At 39.0% G+C, this 21,661-nt stretch overlaps 2 protein-coding genes across 3 annotated transcripts in view; one reads left to right on the plus strand and one right to left on the minus strand.

Annotated features, from left to right (window-relative positions):
- Positions 1-21,661, plus strand: part of UBAC2 (UBA domain containing 2) — a 182,146-nt gene that overhangs the window by 83,112 nt on the left and 77,373 nt on the right. The window lies entirely within an intron of this gene.
- On the minus strand, positions 7,019-20,028 carry GPR183 (G protein-coupled receptor 183). The gene is made up of 2 exons (XM_003279216.3): positions 19,876-20,028; positions 7,019-8,647 (listed from the first exon to the last, which is right to left on the minus strand). Exon 2 carries the CDS (start codon positions 8,627-8,629, stop codon positions 7,544-7,546), a length of 1,086 nt encoding a protein of 361 aa, XP_003279264.1. The 5' UTR covers positions 8,630-8,647; positions 19,876-20,028; the 3' UTR covers positions 7,019-7,543.

Below are 21,661 nucleotides of genomic sequence, written 5' to 3' on the forward strand. Positions count from 1 at the left end.
AAGTGCAGTGGCACGATCATGACTAACTGCAGCCTTGACTTCCTGAGCTCAGGTGATTCTCCCACACCAGCCTCAGTTCTTTCTGAACCCATCCCTGAACTTCTGCCTCCACCCCATGATGTAACAAGAGTAAGGAAAAATATCTTTCTTTCTTCTTTTTTTCTTTTTTTTTTTTTTTTTGATAGAGACGAGGTTTTGCCATGTTGCCCAGGCTGATCTCCAATTCCTGGGCTCAAGTGAGCCTCCTGTCTCAGCCTCCCGGAGTGCTGGGATTATAGGCATGAGCCACCATGTGCAGCCTTAACTGCTGTTCTTTTAACAAACCAATAATGTTCAACTTTAGGACCTTCTCCTTGCCCTTGCTCCCTTACTGGGGAAAATAATAAGCAGTAATACATGAAATGGCACTTGCATATACTTTCATTACTCTCTTGAACATATAATACATGATATGCTAAAACATACTGTTTGCATTTATTTTTATAGGCTAATATAGGCAGTAACCTTATACATTTTTACTATGTAGCCCCTGCCAAAAAATTTGATATTTCATGCCAGGACTTGATGGGAAAATTGTGGAACTGCTGCCCTCAAGCAATAAGAACGTATCAAAATGTTACTTTTTTTAGATTAGGTCGCAAACCTTTTGTAGCCTCGGTGTAGTTTCATTCTGACACACTTTTTTCTCTCAAAATCTGCCTGGGAAAAGTCAGTCTTGTACAGAAACCAGAAATAAATGTTTTAACACTCTGAGAAAACGGATAAAAGCCAATCAGAAAAGCACTTTAGTTCTTGTTTTGGATCAATTGCGGTAGGTGCCGTGTGGGGCAGAAAGTAACGTGGCCCCTGCTCTGGAGTGGTTTTCAGTTGAGTGGACAGGATGTCTAAGAGCATTACTAACTACGAGAAGCAACACAGTTAGCATGCAGATAGAGAACAGCTTTGAGAACAGCTTTAAAATTTTTGAGGAAGGTGAACTCTTGAAACAAAAAGGAAATAAGGTATTGTATTGCTCTCTTAAACAGCTTCTTCTTTCTAACAACTACAGTATTGCCAGGATTTCTCTCGGTTTGGATGTGCGTTATCAGAGATAAAGTAGGATAGCAGTCATATGCTGCTTTTTTACATGTGGAAGGAAATGGAAAAGCTAGTGGTGCTCCTCTTATACTCTCAACAGAAAAGTTTCATTTTGGAAAATGAATCCTGACTGATTTAAATGTCATTCTAGTTTCTAATTTAATGTATTTTCCATGATTAGCATTTTAGTACCAAGCAAGTATTAGTTATCTGTTGCTGCCTAACAAATTATGACATGCAATAATATCAACCTCTTACTCACTATACTTTAAAACTACCAATCATATAGTCTCCTCAGCTAATATTTGATGACCTATAGTCAACATATATTTTTTAGAGCACTGTCTATGTTCAGGGTGTCATGCCCAGTGCTGTCCAGAATAGAAAGAAGGAAAAGCTAGTGTCTCTTCCCCAGTGGAGTTTATGTTTCATTTGAGGAATACAAGAATATTGCACATGAAATAGACCATAGACTGTATGATGGCTGGCAAAGAGCTTGCCTGTTATCTAACGCTTACTTCACTGACAAGACAATTGAAGTCTAGAAAGACTCAAAGACTGGACAAAGTGGGATGGAGCTGGGTTGGAGTCTGACAGAACCAGGCCACCCATCTCCACACCAGTGTGTTTTTTCTTCCTTTGTTATAAGATCTAAATTAAAACTATGTGGCATGTACTGTAAAAGCCAAATAAGTTGAGGAAAGGAAGATGGATGGCTTTGAATAGTCAAAGAAGGATTAAGGGAGGCGGTGTGATTTGGATGTAAGTGTAAACAAGAAGGGGAGGAAGCAGGAGAATCCCACTAGAGAGAACCAAACATTTTATCCACAGGATGGACAAAACCAACCAGACAAACTCGAAAGGCCCGTATTGGGCAATGGAGAGAAATTAGGTTGGAGGGAGTTGAAAGTGTGGGAGAGGAACTTGAACTTGATGTGGTAGATCATGGGGAACTATTCTCAATCCCTGAGCATGAAATGACACAATGAAAGTAGAATTAAAGAAGATTGTTTGCCAAGATAACTGGATAGTGTCTGCATTTTTCTTTTCTTACACTCTGTGTATTGGTCTTTTTTTTTCATTCCAAGTAGGTTAAACACTGTATTAATCAGAACAGGTTAGCTTATGGTGCAGCCACGAAATAACCCTGAAATCACAGTGGCTTAATCCATAGTGTGTTTCTTGTTTGCACCACTTGTCTAATACAGTTGGGTGGGGCATGGGGTGGGAGTTCTCACTCATTCAGGGACCCAGGCTGACAAAAGTGCCACCATCTAGAACATTGCCGGACGCTGTGGCAGAGGAGAATGCCGCTCCCTCACACCTCAGGCTGGAAGTGGCACACGCCTCTTTTGCCCCCAACCCATTGGTCAGAGGTAGTCACATGCTCTTCCTCCCCACCCCCAAGGAACTTGAGGATATTTGGTGAGCAGTGTATGTCTCTTTTAAGGCTTTCTGAATACCTGGAACATATATGTTTATTTGTTTAAGAGAGAAAATATGATGATGAAGAGTGCAGACCGTGGAGCCAGACCCCAGAGTGTAGAGCCTGGCTCCCCCACTTGCTGACTGTGTGACCGTGGGCAAGTTACTCAACCTCTCTGGAGCATAGTTTCATCATCTGGAAAGTGCGACTGATAAATAGAACAAGCCTCACAGCATTCTTGTGAGATTTGAATGAGCACTTTATATATGTAAAGTGCTTAAAGCAATATGCTATATAATTGTTAGCAAGTATTTATTATTGTTATTAGTCATCATTTAATCTGCTGGCTTCTGGTATAGCATCCTAAAGAAAGGCTAAAGTTTCTGACTCTCATCAAGAGGCCTAGGGGACAGAGGTTGTAATTAGGTGTGCCAAGGCCAGTGTCTGGACTAGGATGATGGTAGTGGGCAAAGAAGATAGGCAAGGCCGGGCATGGTGGTGTACGCTTGTAATCTCAGCACTTTGGGAGGCCAAGGCAGGTGGATCACTTGAGGTCAGGAGTTCGAGACCAGCCTGGCCAACATGGTGAAACTCATCTCCACTAAAAATACAAAAATTAGCTGGGTGCAGTGGTGGGCACCTGTAATCCCAGCTGCTCAGGAGGCTGAGGCTGGTGAATCGTTTGAACCCAGGAGGTGGAGGTTGCAGTGAGCCAAGATTGCGCCACTGCACTCCAGCCTGGGTGACAGCAAGACACCATCTCACCAAAAAAAAAAGAAAAAGAAAAGTTAGGTAAGAGTGCATTTAAGAGGAGAGCACCCAGGTAGGGATTTGTTTACCACCTGAATCCCATGGATGAGAGAAAAGTATCAGGTGAGGGTGACAGAGAATGCAGGTAGAGTTTGCAGAGAAATTCAGGGGCTTGAGGGGAAAGGTGAACTGAATTCAGATGTGGTGATCGGGAGATGTCCAAGGCCCTGGAGGAAATAGAAAGGGAGGAATGGAGCTCAGGCTACAGGGTGGAACCTCTTACTAAGCAAGTTTCAGTAAGTGGTGGCATGAATGCTCCAAGTCAGGCCACAGGTTCTGGGGCCAGAGAGTGTGGGATTAAACCGGCTCTGCCACACCATGTGACCTTGTTGCTGTAGTTTCCTCATCAGCAAGATGGGGATGATAGTCATACCATGTCTTAAGGTAGTGAGGATTAAATAAGATGATGCCTGTAGAGGACTTGGAAAGTGGCATGTAGTCAGTGTTCAGCAAGGTCTTAATCGAATAGAAATTTGGGGGCTGTCTTTTAAGCAAACCGCTTTTCTGAGTTTAATGAAAACCTTCCATTGGCAGCAGTTCTTATGAGTACTCATGTAGTCCTCCCTGGGTTCAAAATAATGGCCTTGTCACCAGGTCACTTGTAATCCACATGCTTTTCATTTTCTCATTCTTCACCCAAATAGTCAGTGAGCAAATATTTTTTAGCTATGAAGAGAATAAGAAATTATGGTGGGCTGAAAAGTAACCAAAATAGACCATTTTAAGGGCTAATTTAAGATCAGTGCTTCCCCTTCTGAAATCGCATGCCACCTTGTACTCATTGGTAGGAGCCACTGTCTGCCCTTGCCTCTTGAAATATAAAATTATTTCTATATTTAGTTTTAAATTGCCTTGTTGACTAATTAGCGCTCTCCTTTAATGTGTCTAATTTAAATTACAGGATCTTCAAGGGCATATGCTTTACATTGTATAACTGCCTTCAGTTACACATGTGCTCTAGCATATGTAATTGAATATTTGGGTTATTTCTTTTCATTGAGAATTAAGAATTTCACAGATATTTCAGTAGGGCTTTAGAATTTTGTTAGTAATAGTACCAAACATACGTTATCAATTAAATAGATATTTGAGGACCTTCAATGTGCCAGGTTCTATGGCAATGTTGTATATATAAGAGAAGAAGCACTTGCCCTCACCGAGCCCACAGCTTAGCCAAGTTTATAATCTATATCTATTGTTGGGTTATTTGTCCTATTTAAGCATTATGCAGTCTGCTAGCATGTAATAAACCTTTTCAGGGCCACATGATTGAGTTGTCTTCTTTATGGCTAGGATACAGAATTGGGGTTACATTCGTTTTTTTTTTTGAGACAGAGTCTCGCACTGTCTCCCAGGCTGGAGTGCCGTGGTGCCATCTGTGCTCACTGCAAGCTCCGCCTCCCAGGTTCACGCCATTCTCCCGCCTCAGCCTCCTGAGTAGCTGGGACTATAGGCGCCCGCCACCACGCCCAGCTAATTTTTTTTTTTGCATTTTTAGTAGAGATGGGGTTTCACCATGTTAGCCAGGATGGTCTCCATCTCCTGACCTCGTGATCCACCTGCCTCGGCCTCCCAAAGTGCTGGGATTACAGGCGTGAGCCACTGCGCCCGGCTGGGGTTATATTCCTAATGCTGCCTTTAATTTATCAGGGTGCCTCTTCTGAAGTTAAGTTTCTTTATAAAGTATGGGTGACACTGTTTGCTCAACCTGTTTCACAGGATTGTGGAAAGGAAGATGTTATGTAATGTATGGACTGTTTTATAAATTATTGAGTTCTTCACATATACATGATGCCATTTCTAACATCTGACACTATATATACTATCCTCTTGCTGAATAGTCAGTGCATTTATTTACACTGATTCAAACTAAATAGCTTTGAGGGTTTTTTTTTTTAATGTGGTCAACTGCCATAATAATGATCCATTTTCCCAGATTAGTTTTTCTAGCTCCCAATTATTATTTAAAACTGTAAATAATATATCACCCGATTCATGGAGAAAATACTTATAGGGTTGTGATTTTCAAACAGTATGTTATATAATAAAGTCATGTTCTGTAACAGAATGTAACAATTATACAGCCCTGCCCTGTTCTCCAAGTTGACCTCCTGGTTAGGGGAATGCCCCAGAAATAAATGTAAAGCTAAATAATAACAAGACAGTGAGAGGATGCCCACAGCCGTGTATGAACAGTGGCTTGGTGGGTAGAATGGGCAGCCTTTAAGGGGAGTGATTAGCTGAGTTTGATTGGAGTACAGACTTTTAAGAAATTGGAGATAGGATTAGGGTTTACCTTTTTGGCAGTATGGTTGCTGATGACTGGATAAAATCATTTATATAGATTTGTGATATAGTGGAGGGAGGAGGCAGAAAACTGAACAGATAAAAGAATGTTATTCTGTTGTCAAATGCCATAGGTATTTCCTCTCTTGTTTACAGGATCCTAAGAATTGACTCCCTTAGCCCAGAGAGGACTCTTGCCTACCCTAAGACAGTGTGTTGGCTCATACATCCCAGAAAGCGTCTCTACTCCAGTGTAGTCACAGAACCAGGGCACCACAGAGAAGCTCTGAAGTGGAGGAAGCTTTCTTTTTGGTTTTCCTTTAGTAGTCTTCACGATGGTTCCTCTTTAGATATCCAGCTCAGATGACTACCTAAGTGCCAACTTACATACAATTGTTGTTTTGCCCTTTCTTTTCCTTCACTTGGGAAAGTTTAGAGGTGGAGTGAAGGAAAGACACTAAGATTTGGGCTTTCATCCGTGTTGTCTCACCTGTCTGCATAAGATGTTACAAAGACCAGTGCCTATTTTTGACAATGGCTTTAAAGTCAGGTGGCTCTTTGTGAAATAAATGTAATGGAAATCTGAATATACTAGTAAATGGTGTTGAATCAACCATTAAGATTAATTTTCTTACAGAGTAAAAGTTGAAACTGAGTAAGACAAGAACTTTAAATAAAATATTTTCAGGATATAAAGTCCAATAAAAATTTAAAGTGTAACAGAGTAAGACCCCCTTTCTGAAAAAAATTTTTAAAGTACAACTCAGAATTAACATTTTCTTTATCTACCATTATAAAAATTGGTGTCATTGCCAACAGAGAATACTGTATTGGGGTAGTTTTGGGGATAAAACAAATTTGAACTGGCAGACCAGTTGACTACTTGGAAAGCTCATGCTACTAATACTAAGGTACTCATTTCAGCAAGTATATAATATTGTAAAGAATCCTAAGATGCTTAGTTTTGTAAGTTTGCATTTTACTATGATCATATTTAGCAAGCAGCAACTATATTTTTCACTGCTCATCATGCACCACGCTTCTCCTACGTGATAACTCAAACCATTGAAATACAGATGTAGAGTACTAACAGCTTGGGGGAAGAAAAGAGAAATGATCCCCTAGCGATCCCAAGAAAACCAGTCATGTAGGCATGTCTTTTATTCTCAAGATGAATTTAGCAAGTAGACCCTCCTCCCAGTGGGCACCTCCATATAAAGTCTTTTTCATATTGCTAAGCAGAGGCCCTAAAAGACTGTGCTGGCAGCTCCAGAAAAAGCTCAGTGCTTTCATTGCCTCAGTCATCATCATCATCATCATCATCATCATTTATAATGTTGCAATTCAAAGTCTATTGCCAATTATCTTTTCCCGACACTCCCACTGATAGTTGACAGTGAGCATTGAGGGACAGACTCATAACTTTGCAACATCCTGCTCTTTATTCCAAAAGAGTTCTTTAACAAAGTTTTATGACTCAGAACAAAACAAAACAAAACACTGGTGTTATTGAGGGAATTAAATCTAACATTGAGAGAAATTGGGGTTTAAGAAATATGTTATTTAAAAAGTATGTTACAGTATTAACATCTGGCAATATATAATCTATTCAGTCCTTTTTCTTTAGCCATTTGTTGGCAAGAAATAATTAAATTTTTTATTAAAACAAAACTTTTTACATTGGGAGTTATTAAGAGCGCCTCCTTTTGGTGTATTCATTTACAAATAAAAATGAAATATTTATTTTATTTTTATTGTGTTTTATGTTATTTGCTTTATGTTGTTCTCTTGGGCTTACTTCTGAGTCGGAGATGGGAAAGTGCCCAATGAAAGAAATATAAAAGAATCCTAATTGGAAGCTGAACAATTATTTTGCTTTATAAGAAAAGTCCTGCAAAGTTTGTCATACAGTTTACTTCACTATAAACCAAAATACAATCCATTTCACTTTCCATTTGAAGACTTGGAATGTATCATCATCTGTGTTTCTGTCATTTCACGTGAGTTTTCTTCAGGGGCTGACTTCACAGCACTAGAAATCGATACACTGACTTGCCGTTTCAGCATCCTCATAACCTTTCTCTTATACCCTTTACATGCAAAGAAGTAGATAAAAGGGTCCATGCAGCAATTGAAGTTCATCAGGCATACTGTAAAGTGCAGAGAAATCTGGAACGAATGTCTTTGGCTACATTCCAGGAAATTAGAGAAACGAAGCTTCTTAATCATATGTTGAATAATTGCAACATGGTAAGGTGTGAAACAGAGAACAAACACAACAATAATAAGAATAATTGTGTTGAGAGCCTTTTTGTTTACACCAGATTTCTCAGTGAGTGGGTTTTGTTTGGCAGTTCTAAAGAGTTTGCAGCAGATCTGAGAATAGCAGATGAGAATGATTATAAGTGGAAGTACATATCCTATGAAACATGCCCCAAGCAGAATCCAGGGAAGAGATTTAGTTTCTTCAAAGTTTGGATACTCCATGCATGTAATCCTTTCAGCCTCCTGCTTTGACATAGGATTGATGAGGAGTGGGAGTGTCTGAGCAAATACTAGAATCCAGACAAATATGCACACGCCTTTTGCATGTTCAATCCTTTTTATCTTGTTGTAGCGTAGAGGGTGCACCACAGCAATGAAGCGGTCAATACTCAGGCAGGTCATAAAGTTCACACCTGCGTATGTGTTGATGTAAAACACTAGCGCAGTTATCCTACACAAGGCATCTCCGATTCTCCAGTCAAAGCCCATTGCATAGTAGGCTATTCGTGTAGGCAAAGCGGTGGTAAAAAGTATATCAGAAATCACCAAATTTGTTGAATAGAGGGTGGTAGAGTTGATTTTTTTCCTGTTTTGAACAATGACGACCAAGGCTAGTAAGTTTCCCACAAGCCCAATGATGAAGACGAGGCTGTAATGCAGAGGCATTACTATCCTGGCCGTGCTGTGATGTGCATAGAGGTCACAGTCATTTCCCTGAGGAGTTGCAGAGGGCGTAGTAAAATTGTTAGACATTTGTATATCCATTGGTGGTGGTCAAGGTGTCTAGAAAAAACCAAGAAAGATCATTTAAGTAAAAGCATATGTATTCAGTTTGATTACTCATTAGTTTTAAAAAAGTTTAAATAATGTATCAAAGCAATCCAAACTGTCTTTTATATATCTAAGTTTTAAAATTTCATGACATGCAATTTTTAACAATTTGTAATTATAATATGGTTACATATATGGTAACAGGAAGAACAGAATAAAATTTGTGTTTTTACTCTCACAATTTGCTGACTTTGGCAAAGCTCTGGCAAAGGAAACAGAACCATTTAAATAGGGCAAACACATTTTTGTGACAGAAGGGAATGCACTAAATTTTTAGGCAGAAATTCCCCTTCCCTTTTTTGAATCATTGTCTGGTTAAGTAAAGCACCCCACATTTCAGACAGGCATGAAGCTTTGCTTTTAAATTTAATTTCAGTTGGATTTTTTTTTAACCAAATGCATATCACTGCCAGGAAATGAAATCAGTCACCACATTTATGTAGTGAAATATGAACTTACCACAGTGATCTGATTTGTGTTAACCTAAAAGTCTGAGAAATAAGCTTAGTCCATGTTAGGAACTGAAAGTTAGATTTTCTTTTTAAAAAGAAGAAGATGACGACCACAACAACCATGACTAAAATGACAAAAAAAGAAGAAAGATAAAGAAAATGAGAGAGAAAAAGACTTAAGCTACTTCAAGGGGAAATTATTAAATTTTAAAACTCTATCAGTCTGCAAGTACTCCATGGATCCATGCAATCTACACTTCTACCTTTGTGCATAGTAGCAAGCATCACACATTATATTTTGTTTCTTGCTGTATTCACTAAACATCTTCATGTCAGTGCAACGTATGTATTTGTCATATGTGTAGATTTTATATAAACATTTGCTATTCTACAGTCTTCCAATGTGTCAGTGCATAATTTGCTTAGCTACTCCCTTGATGAACTTTTGGATTCTTTCCAATTCTTTTCTTGTTATAAATAATGTTAAAGCAGAAATTTTAAGTCCTAAATTGAAAAATGGAAAACTCCTACAATAAAGTTCTGTAGATGAGGGTAAACTTTGATTAAAGCAGGAAGAGCAGAGCAATAAATCCTGTGTGATTATTTTTAGAAGAAAAATAATTCCTCTGATAGAACTGTGTGTACATAAATCTCACCTGGAAGTCACCAAAATTAAAGGGCACTTTCGGCATATCTAGTGATGTTGCTACTGTATATTTAAAGAAATATACAGTATTTCCTTAAAGACTGTCTCTACCCTAATCAAAAGCACTGTCTTCAAATCTGCTTCTCTCCCTGCTGTATTAAATGAATTGGATCTCAGCTAACTTCATTCTAACAACTTTAAAACTGAGATGTTCATAGACACTGAGGGTTGTCAGAGGATTGTGGTCATGTTATGTTAGAGGTATGCATTCTGTACAGTGTTGATAGGTTAATCATTATAACCTAAATGGAAATAAAACCTAAAGCAAAAGAGAGCAAAAATGGAAATAAAACATTTTATTATCCAGAAAAGAGACAATGGGAAAAAAAACAAAGAATGAAAATGGTAAGTAGAAAACACAAGAGGGTAGGGATGTGTCACAACAAACTTAAATGGGTTGAGCTTGCCTATTACAGAACAGAGACTATTGGTTTAGATTAAAAAAAAAAAAACAACAATCCAGCTGTATGCTGCTTAGAAGAGATATGGCTCAAAGTCATACAGAAAGGTTGAAAATAAAGGCAAGGGAAAATATGTACCAGGCAAATCCCAACCAATGAAAAGGTAGTATGGCAGTATTAACATCAGAAAAAAATAGAATTCAAGGCAAATTCAATATTAATAGGAATACAGAGGGTCACTACAAAGGTTAAAAAGAACAGTCTACAAAGAATATAAAAATAATCATGAAATTTACATGTAACAGCAAAATTTGATGGAATTTGAAGGAGAAATTGGCAAATTCACAACCATAGTGGGAGATCTTAACACATTTCTATTATAATGTGCTAGATAAAAAAGAGATTAAAGACTTATTTACTCAACATGATTTAAAAGCTAACAGAACTTGTACTGAAGACACATGAGCATATCCGCAAATTTGACCATGTGCTAGGTCACCAGAAGACTCAAAGCTTTCAGAAAATAATTATTTTCTGATCACATTGCTTGACTACAGTGCAGCTAAATTATAAACCAATGATAAAAAGATAAAGGATAAATTTGGAAATGAAAAAATATATTTCTAAGGAACTCATGGGTTAAAGAAGAAATCACAGTGGAAATTTTGAAATGCTTAGAACTAAATGACGAAAGTACTACCTGTGAAAACTGTGGGATGCAGATAAGGCAATCTGAGATAGATATAAAGCCTTGAATGCATTTGTTTAAAAAAGGAAAGATTTAAAATAGATATGTTAAATATACAGTTCAAGAAGCTAGAAAACTGTCCAAAGCAAGTGGAAAAACAGTAGAGATAATTGCAGAAATTAATGAAATAGAGAAGACAATAAATATCAGTTTTATATTTTGTGCAGGAAAAAAAATGGAGTGGTTCTTAAATAGAAAATCATAGGGATTGCACTGTGGAATAAAAGTAGAAAAAGATTTTTCCATTTAGTTGGGAAAGGCTTCATGTGAGAAGCAGCTTTTCAGGAACTAGGACTAGACACAAGAGAGAGGTGAAAATTCCAGGCAAGGGTTGCAGCTTTGGAATAGGCAACAATAACTTTTATTAATGTTTTTCTAAGTTCTGTGAAAATGTTTTTTTCCCCAAAAATCTGAATGTGTATTTTTGAGTATTTCTAAGCAGATTCATGGGAATTGCCTTTAAAATACATGGCAGGAAAAAAATACTTCACTGTAGAGTCTGCAAATCCTCCATATGAATAATTATCATTGTAGAAATTAGGAAAGTAACACTCACGTAACACTCAGAGGAGAAGGTGCCATTGCTTGCCAGTTTGTATACAAATGCGTGTCTGACTGCATCACCAAATAAGATGCAGCATCTAGCAGAGCCAGAGATTGCAGGAGTTTCAGAACAAAGTTCAAGAATGTTTAACATAGCTAGCAAACAGTTCAAATATCCTTCATTAGAGGATTAAATATTTTATGGCATAGCCATACAGTGGAATACAGGAATACAGCCATGCAGTGAATACAGTGCAGCTCTGAAAATGGCAACATGAAAATGCCTGTTTCTTGACTGGGAATTATGTTAAGTGAGGAAAGCAGATTATACAACATGCCACTTTTTTGGGAGGTGGGGAAGCAAATACACACACACACACACACACACACACACACGAACACACACACACAGAAAGATGTCTGTATGCCAAAACATAATTTTGTATGAGTAATTTTGGGGCTTTACTCATATATTCTAGATTTTTAATGCTGAACATTTCTATTCAGCGACTGGAATGAATAAATAGGTAAAAAAATTTTAATGGGAAAAAATTTTAGTTCCCCTTTTCTTGTAAAAACCTTGTTATCTGACATGCTTTTCAAAGCTTGCACTTCAGTGTTCCTTTTTCAGATTTCTGCATTAACTTACTAGTTGTGTACCTTTGCATTGTGTCATCATGTAGAAACCTCACAGCAGCCGTATGAGCTTGAGCATTACTACCCCTTACCTACTTCGCAGGTGATGAAACTGATAATAAATATCAATTTTATATTTTGCACAGGAAAAAAATTGGAGTGGTTCTTAAAAGCCACGCTGGGGTTACAGGCGATGCTGGATCCTTCTCTGTGATGACCTGGCTTCAGGTTTCTTCCTCTGTTCAGTCCTTTGCACAGGCATCTGTTTCATGCTGCCCTTAAAGAACTGAGGGCTTGTGGTTTCAAAGTGGTCAAGGCTCTAAGGGCCATCCTCACTATAATTATGGCACATGTGCAACATGGCCCAGCTGCTCCAGAGCAAAGGGACAACTCCTAAGGGCAGGGGGTGCCCACTTCCAGGAGAGGTGCCTTCCCAAATGGGAAACCACTTGTGGCCACACATCATTGAGCCCCAAGGGGTAGCCTGTTGAGGGTCCTTAACTGACGACCATTGTGCGCTGGAGGTAGCCAAAGAAAGGCATTTGCAGAATGTGGACATGTAAGTGGGATGGCTTGGAAATGATCTTAGGTAAAGGTAAATGCATGCTTTGGATATTTGGATGTTTAGTAACCTCTTGAAGGATGATTCCACTAGGTAGCCCTAATATGTCACTTTAGTTCTTGCTTGTATTTATCCTGTGGTAGTTTTAGCCAATTTTATGATCCCAAATTGAGAGGAAAATCCTTTCATATGCATGACTGTTACTATCCCATTCTTATATCAGCCAGTCCCAATTTATTATAATCTTCCCTCAGAGATATTACTTTATATCTTCCTTTAATCATCTTAAGGATTCCTTTCTGAAACTTGAATTAAGTCCATTCTTTTATTCAGCAGAAAAATGGTTTTTAGTGCTTCCATGTGCTAGATGCTGGGAATACAGAAATGGTACCTTTTTGTATTAGAGGGTCTGGAACTGAAGGGTGAATATACAGCGCTGAGCATGTGCTGTTATCTGAGTGAGGTGTTCCTCAGGATTCTTTCCCACACATAGCAGTATGTGCTGGGTTCCTCCTCATATGTAGCAGTATTCTGCTCACTTTGTGCATTACAGTGCACCAGTGTCAATATTTGGATAGTACAGTTATCTTTTAATTCTTTTCAGTAGAAAATTTATTCTTAAGTATATTTTAAGTATTTTACATTTTAATTATTAGGCAGCAGCTTCTGACATGTTATTTAAGATATATTTATATACACTGAGGTATATATACTAGAAAGTATTATCGTTTATCGTTGTATTGCCTAGGGAAAAGCCCAAAGAAATGTTTGTTCTAAATTTTTTTTCTTTAGAACACTAATATCAGAATAATAGCTTCCTCATAATGCATTCTAATGAAAAGGTGCATGTGGCCCCTCAGCCGTCCTTCGTGCTGCCCACACTGAGGGACAGGAGTCAGGACAGAGGCCTTTCCCTGGAGGGCATGGATAATAACTGGGCCACAGGAAGCCTGGATCCTTATTCAGGTTCCACTTGTGGAACAGGGCCCTGTCGGCCTTCAAGGCTCCTGTACCTTCTGCTGGGAGCCACCCTGGAAGCCATCTATGCCATTCCCTTTTTTTTATTGGTAAACAAAGGAGACAGTCCCAGTTTTGCCTCTGTAATGCAGTATTTGGTCCTTTTAACTTTACTGTTATCCTAACGTGTAAAACAATAAGTTTCTTCCTTAGCAAAATATCTTCCAAAGTATTTTTACTTATGCTTTGGGAAGTGAGCCTGTGTGTGTTTTTCTCTAGAATGTATTTCATTGCTAGTAGAGTTGCTAACACTTCTTGAGATATTATCATCTCATTTTTGCATAACCGGACATGTTGACATGAACTGACAGGTTCTTTCTAGCCGCAAAAGGCAAAAAAAATAAAAGGCCCCCCAAAACTCATTTATTTAGCATCTAAGAAAATTATCTAAGCACTAACATAGTTTGCGCTCTGGAAATGTTTACCCTAAGTACCCACTTGGAGGGATTTGTGATTTTTCACAGAAGACATGTACCTTCTGTGGTCCTAATTTACTCGCTCAAGTAATTAAAGTGTTTTCTCAGCCTTCAATTTGGGCAGAAACAGAACAAAACCTTTACCATATTCTGGGATTTAGTTGGTGCTAGAATCACAGCTTTTGGCTTTTGCTGAAATGTCATCTTTGCCCGCTAATATTTATTTATTTTAATAATCATCAACACCTTGAATGAAAAGGGGCTTACCTAGGAATTCTGTTTAAATGTAGCCACTAGCAATGACTGGAATGGGTCAAGTTGTGCTGAGATGATCACCAATTGGAGGTGACTTCTCTATAGGTCAGGTCTGCTCTAGAGTCAGCTTATACCGAGAGGTGACCTGAATCAACGTGCCCACAGTGGATGTAGCAAAGAGGAACTTCCAGAAGCTCACTTTCAAAAACAGCCAGGGGAGCCACCCAGATGCGGCCACATAGATACTAATTGTATGTGTATATTGTTAAGTGAGGAGTGTTTGATCTGATTCTTTCTCTGATACACTGTCCTTGGCTACTTTGAGGAAAGGTTAAGACTGAGGAAGAATTTCTGGAACAGGGAGAAATAAAATCATTGGAAAGGAGAGGGAAGGTGAAAGCTCAGGGTTAATTGAAATTACAAGGATATGGTTCTACTGAGGAAATAAAGACAAGCACAGATGTATCAGGACGGCAGGCTGGGGCTGTTTCAGCTCCCTTGAGAATAAACCTGCTCCAGGGAAGAAAGAAATCATTCATTACTTCTTCCTCTGGTTACCTGGTTTTATAAGTATTTGTCAATTATTTGAAAATGCCTTCTTGTTCAAACAAGGACATCTAAATTTGGCCCAGTGTCACACATACTGGGTCCTAGCATTCAACTAGTGATTTTTCTCATCACCTTTTTCATTGACTAAATAGCCATCATCTGAGGTATTATGGGTGTCGTTTGCCTGTAAAATGGACAGTGGGAAACATGCATTCCTGGTGTGCAAGAGGAACCTGCACTGCTGTGGAGCTGTGACCAGCATAGTCAGAGCCTCCTGGTGCTTCATTAGTAAAGTCAAATTGTCCATTCTATTAATAATACGCTGCTAACCAACTGTCATAGTAGTCAGTACATGCCTTTGTGACCTGGTTAAATACATCTTTGTACACTGTAAGGTGACTTTTTCCCAGCCAACTTTGAGTCCTAAATTGATAGCTATGTCTGTGTCCATGATTCATTTTTTAGAAGGATTGAGAACAATATTCCCTATATCCTTTCAAAAAATCACGCATACCAGAGTGATATTCAGCATAGAGTTGACTGTGGTCCGTCTGTTTGGGGGACCTCCCCTGCCTCCTGGGGGACTTGCTTTCTGGCTTATGGAGTGTGACTAGCCGAGGGGCTTAGTAGAGGCAACCTTACTGAGGAGCTCTGTGACCGGCTTGCCAACCCCATTGTGCAGCCTGGGTCAGACCAGCTCCCAATAGATCTGCAAAAGGCCATTTATAGGACCAAGTACAGAGAACTTCTTCAAGACAGAAAAAGACAGAAAAACGTCTTCAAGACTGAAAAGGGGTTTAGCAGTCTACTGTTTCCTCTTTGTGCTTTATATGTGTCCCCAACCCAGTGGATGTGCAGCGAAGACCCACTTCAGCTTCATAGACGCGTTCCTTGGAAATGATGGAAAGGTGCTTGAGCACAGGAATTCTTTAGTTGAACACCCAGTTGCACATTTGGGGTTTCACATATTCCAGTTATTTTCTTTCACCTTTCACTGGTAAAAGCCACCTGTGTGTCTTTTGGTGGCTTTTATATTGAAAAGTATGGAAGTTGTTGAAGATGAAGATGATATATGTTTAGAGAACTAAGAAACTAAGAATCCCACCATAATACTCATTTTAGTGTAAGAAAGATATTCTGTGTTTGTATCTGGCATGATTTGTAGGATGCATCGTGTGGGAAAAGTGCATAATATAAAAAGGCTCTTTATAATGAAGCTCTGTGTCTATAATATTTCTCCTCTGAGTCCTGAATGTTTCTGGAAATAATATGTACCTTTTCTCTTTCAAGTTCAAGGAGTTTCAATTTTGTTTTTGTCTCTATTATCAGATGGAAATTAGGGGGAACATTAGATACCGTGATTTTATGGATAAACCGAATTCCAGGTCAACTCGGTCATTCGCTCAGGGATCTTACTGTGGTACTCAAGGCAGGGGTCATGAAGGCGCCCAGGACTCCGTGTTCTCCCTCACCTGCTGCCTCTAGTCAGCGAGCAGTCCCTGTGCCTCAGCCTTGTGCTCTGCTGCACATCCGTGTCTGTCTGTCTGCCTGTTGTGTGCCATTCCCGCCCTTCTGCCCACAGCCACGGCAACAGCTTCCCGCCAGGCTCTGAAACGGGGCCCATCCAACCCCAGGCAAACCACAAGCTCTGTGTCATGACTCACAAGTTCCCTCATGATCTGAGCTCCATTCCCTCTTCAGGAGGGTTGCTGGCCAGCTTCCCCTGATCGTGCCCTGGTTCCAGCCATACAAAATTACTTATAACCTTTGGATGTCCCATGTTCCCTCACAACTCCGTGCCCAGTAACACTCTTCCCTCTGTTTGATGTCCCCTGGCCCCTGTCCTGTATCCTCAGCTCCTACTTTCCTTCAAGGCTTAGTTCTAAATATCCCAGGAGCATTCCTGTTCTCCATCCTCTGAAAGGCAGTGTGGGTGTATTTGTGAGGGTGCTGTGCTCTGTCATAGTGTGTGTATCATTGATTTTCTTCCCTGTCTCCCATGAGCCTGTGAAGTACTGTGAGTGGGGACCCTGTGGTGTTAATTTCTTGTATCTCTAGGTGATGTATGATCGATATTCAATAAATACCCATTAGTTAAAGAATAGCAACATTGCAGCTTTCTTAATCCTTAATGAAAGGTTCTTTATTACACCGCAGTAAGCCCTTGATGAATAATAATCAATTAAAATTACTAAGCAGAGACTGTGTTCCAGGCACTGCCCTGGGCACTGTATGTGTGTTTACTCATTGAATCCTTTCAGAACTTTCACAAGTCCATTGACAGATGGTGAAACGGAGGCACCAGGGCACTTAAGTGACTAAAGACCTAGCTGTTAAGTGTCAGGATTCAGACCCAGGCAATTTGGCTTCAGAAGTCATATTCAGTACAATACATTTCATCTCCTATTTCCGACGTGATCTGCTATTATGGGTAGAAAACAAGTAAAATAGGAAGGCATCTCAAAACCTTAATGTACGCTGACTCTTACCTATCTGAACAAGAGAGACTAGGAGAACTGGGGGAAGGGAATGGGGGCAGGGAGGAAGAGATGTTGATTCAAATGAAGGAGTTTATTAGTTTATTTGTAGCATATTTTAAAGTAAGTAAAGGTTTTATAAATGGATTTAGACTACTGTTTTAACAATATTTTAATAATAAACCAATTTAGACTGAAATTTCAATGGAAAAAAGATGGTAAATACCTAGAATAGGCTTTTATGCTGTTAACTGATTTTTAAACTACTTTTTAGATATTTGCAGAGATTTAACAAAATATTTTTATTCTTCTCTTTGGGCTTCCAAAACACCACAGGCATCTGTGTCACTGTCACAGCTTTCAGAGGATTCTCACATGTGTTATCTCATTTTATACGATGCCGAGACTTCTTGGAAAGGTGATCAACCCCCCAGGCCGGAGGACACCACTCGTCCTCTACACAGGCCACGTCCAGGGCTGCCTAACAACTCCAGCAGGCCTTAACCATAGCAGAGAGAAAGGTATCCCTGTAAACGGCTTTATTAGGTGCGAAGCTCTTTTAAATGTAAGCTTAAGGATGATGACTTGATCTCATCCAACATTTTATCCCATAGAATGCTACAGAACCAACCTACAATAGATATCTAGTAAATATCTATAGAATAAATGAGTGAATTAAAGTCATATAGCAACTTGAGTTAATATTTATTCCATTAAGTGACTGGTCATGGTACTAATTATCTCTAGGAAGCCAGATGAAAGTAATTTATACAAGGGATCATTACCATTGTCACTGATATGATACATAAACATGTGAGTGAACATTTTGTGGAGTAGCATATTCTTTGTGGTTTTATGTCCAAAAAGTGCAGTGAACTCCCAGAGAGAAAGCATGCTAAAATATAAGAAGTGTGGAGTCCTTCCAGTAAGCACAGTTAGATGTGTGATCATCCATAGACTCAGGGCCGTTTATTTATTTATTTATTTATCTATCAAGACAGAGTCTTGCACAGTCGCCCAGGCTGGAGTGCAGTGGTGCAATCTCGGCTCACTGCCACCTCCGCCTCTCAGATTCAAGGGATTCTCCTGCCTAAGCCTCTCAAGTAGCTGGGATTATAGGTGAGTGCCACCATGCCTGGCTAACTTTTATATTTTTAGTGGAGATGGGGTTTCACCGTGTTCGCCAGGTTGGTCTCGAACTCCTGACCTCAGGTGATCCGCCTGCCTCGGCCTCCCAAAGTGCTGAGATTACAGGAGTGAGCCACCACGCCCAGCCAGATTAAGGGTCTTTATGTAAAATATCCATAACATATCTGTTGGATTCACCCTCTGGTAAGTTGGTGGCCAGAGAGATGAGAGAAGAATGATAGGAGACAGCTTTTTAGCACTTACAATGAGAGGCAATGTTGTAAGGACTTGGCAGTAGTAATACTCCCCATTTTACAGGTAAAGCAGCTGAAGCCAGATATTAGGTAACTTGTGTGGGGGGCCACACAGCTTGTAAATTACATTTGAGCCTGATTTCAGGGCCCTTGCTCTCATTACACTATATTATACTCAGTGACACCAAAAAACCCAAAATACCACACCCCCCTCCCCCAACACACACACAAATACACATATACAAAACCCTCACCCCTCTTTAAAGGAAGTCTCTTCACAGCTTCTATTTTGCCAAGTTTCTGTTACCACCATTCCCAACCTGGACATAAATGTTGCCAAAGCACTGCATAGAATTCATTGTGATTTTTTTTCCCCCAGGCACATAGAAAAGATACATTTAGTCTAACTAAACGTAAGTATAAACCACACAACAGACTTTTTTTCCACTTATCTAATTAGTAGTATATAGCATTTAAAAAGCAAAGATTGGTACTCTTTGCTGGCGGGTGGGTAAATTGGTAAAATGTTTTTGTAAACCAAAAAGTAATGTTTTATATCTAAAGCTTTAGAAAATATACCCTTTGCCCTAGGAATTCTACCACTGAGATTCTATCCTGAGAAATAATCTTATATTTCTAATAATTCCTGTAGTGTAGGAATATTCTATATTAAAATAACTTTGTTCCTTTTCCTTCATACTAAGTTATCCTGAAATATTGGCATTATTTGCGTAGTTTTGCTTGATACAGTTTTTTTGTCATTGTGAGTTTATACAGTAGTACATGAAGTAAGCCCTATTTTTTGACAAAGATATTTCTGGTGGGCCCATCGCTTTCACTCAGCTTTATAAGAACTAACTAGACCTACCAGTCAGCAGAGAGTCTAAACTTACGTTATTAATATAATTTTTGTTAGAAGTGATGGTAGCTTGTTCTTAAATAGATTCTTTTCCTTTTTACCTTTTACCTTAAAACTTAGGCTTTTAAAGTTTTTCTTAAAAAAATTTGTTGTAAAAGCAAAAGATCTTGTACTTACGTATCAGTGACTCGTTTGGGTCTCTGTGTAGTAGCTGTCAGTACTTGTCCAAACTGAAGTAAGTTAACTGTGGCATGTTGTTTTAAGAGAGGCTGTGCAGACATCCTTTTATGGTGGTGACTTTTTTTTTTCTGTCACCCTGTGACTGAGCATGTAATGAGCAGTTAGCCTCGTGTACGTGTGTGCACTTTTTTTTTTTGTTTTAAATGGGAAGTGAAATTTTTTATAGTGATAAAAAAAAACGACTATCCAAAAGCCCCTTGGAATTTATGAATTGTTGATATCTGTGGAACTTTATAAATTTTTCTGTAAGGTTTAAGTATCAAAAAATTCTTTGAAAGAGACTGAAGCAATAAACCTTAACCAAAAACAGGACCAAGTTACTGATGATTTTATATTGATTTTCTGTGTAAAATATGGGTTTTTAAATGTTTTAGGGAAAACAGTGTCAACTTTGACAGTGCTTTTTACCTGGAAACTTGGTATCAGGGAGTAGTTTACACATTCCGCCTTATCCACAGCTTATGAGAAAGAAACAGGTTTCTGTGGCGTGGGGGAGAATGACAGTCCAGGATGTGGAGTGGGCAGGATTAGTCGCCGTTTTCAGTCGAGAGGCTGCCTGAGTCAGAGACTGTGTGAGTACCTGAATAACAGGGAAACACTCGAAGGGAGGCCCATTATAGATAAAATCCAGCCTCTTCAGCACAGGGTGAAAGAGACTTATGCTGTTCACCTCATAGTTTTAGTTGACTCAGTTTAAACCAACAGCATAACGTGTCTGTCAGAATGCAGTTTATTTGCAGGCTTAATTACCAGATATGTAGCACTCAGATCAGGAGAGGTGATGTTTACGCTTAGTCAGGACTGATCTGGCCATTCCCAGCCACTTCTGGGTCTGCATTTTACGAAGACATAGATGACACCTGTGGTAGTGAGGGGCCTGGATAGCCGGTCTTAGGAGAACTGATTAAATAAGCTGGGGATGTGTATGCTTTGTAGGCATAGGGTCATTATCCTTATGCTTGTGGAAACTCATAGAAAAGTGTTTACATTGCTTAGTCAGTCTTCCTAACTCCAGAGGCTAGCGGGAGGGCCAGTAAGAAGTTACTGGAGATAGCTTTTGGATCAAAAGATGAGAGTCATTCCCAAAAGTTGTGATTATTTTAAAAAATGGAGTATGCTGTTTCTTATTTAGATGCTTGAGTAAACTTGATGATGATTTTGAGGGATGATGTAAACAGAATTGAATCATTTGGTAGGAATTTGTAACTCTGTGACCTCAGAAACCTTTCTGCTCCAGGATTCTGTAAAAATAAAAATAAAAAAAACACAGGATTTTGTAAAAAAAAAAAAAAAAGAGTAACTTTTGCCTCCCACAGATGTCATTAGGTTCTTCTAACTTCTAAAGTGCTGAGAGTATGGAGGAACATTGTCAGACACAAGAAAGAGCGTGAAGTAAGTCAGCTGAATTCTTTGGGCTGCCACCTCACTGTGTATAAAATAAAGGGTTGAACTAAATGATCTCCAAGGTAATTCCTAGTACAAAAATTCTATGAGGGGGTAACACAGAGATTTTATGACTTGGTGGATAATATGACATCATATTCTAGAACTAGTTCATTTAAAACTTAGACTGCAGAGTACTTGAAGAAGACATTGTTGATAAATTTTTCAGTTTCTTGAAAGACCATTCTGGTGGGGTTTTGGCTTTTAATTTTGAAATAGTTATATTAAGTAAAACATTTTTATGTAGTGAAGGACTCAACTAGTTAAAGTAATTCCTCTG

Source organism: Nomascus leucogenys, chromosome 5 (genome assembly GCF_006542625.1).
Source record: "Nomascus leucogenys isolate Asia chromosome 5, Asia_NLE_v1, whole genome shotgun sequence".
Lineage (NCBI taxonomy): Eukaryota > Metazoa > Chordata > Mammalia > Primates > Hylobatidae > Nomascus > Nomascus leucogenys.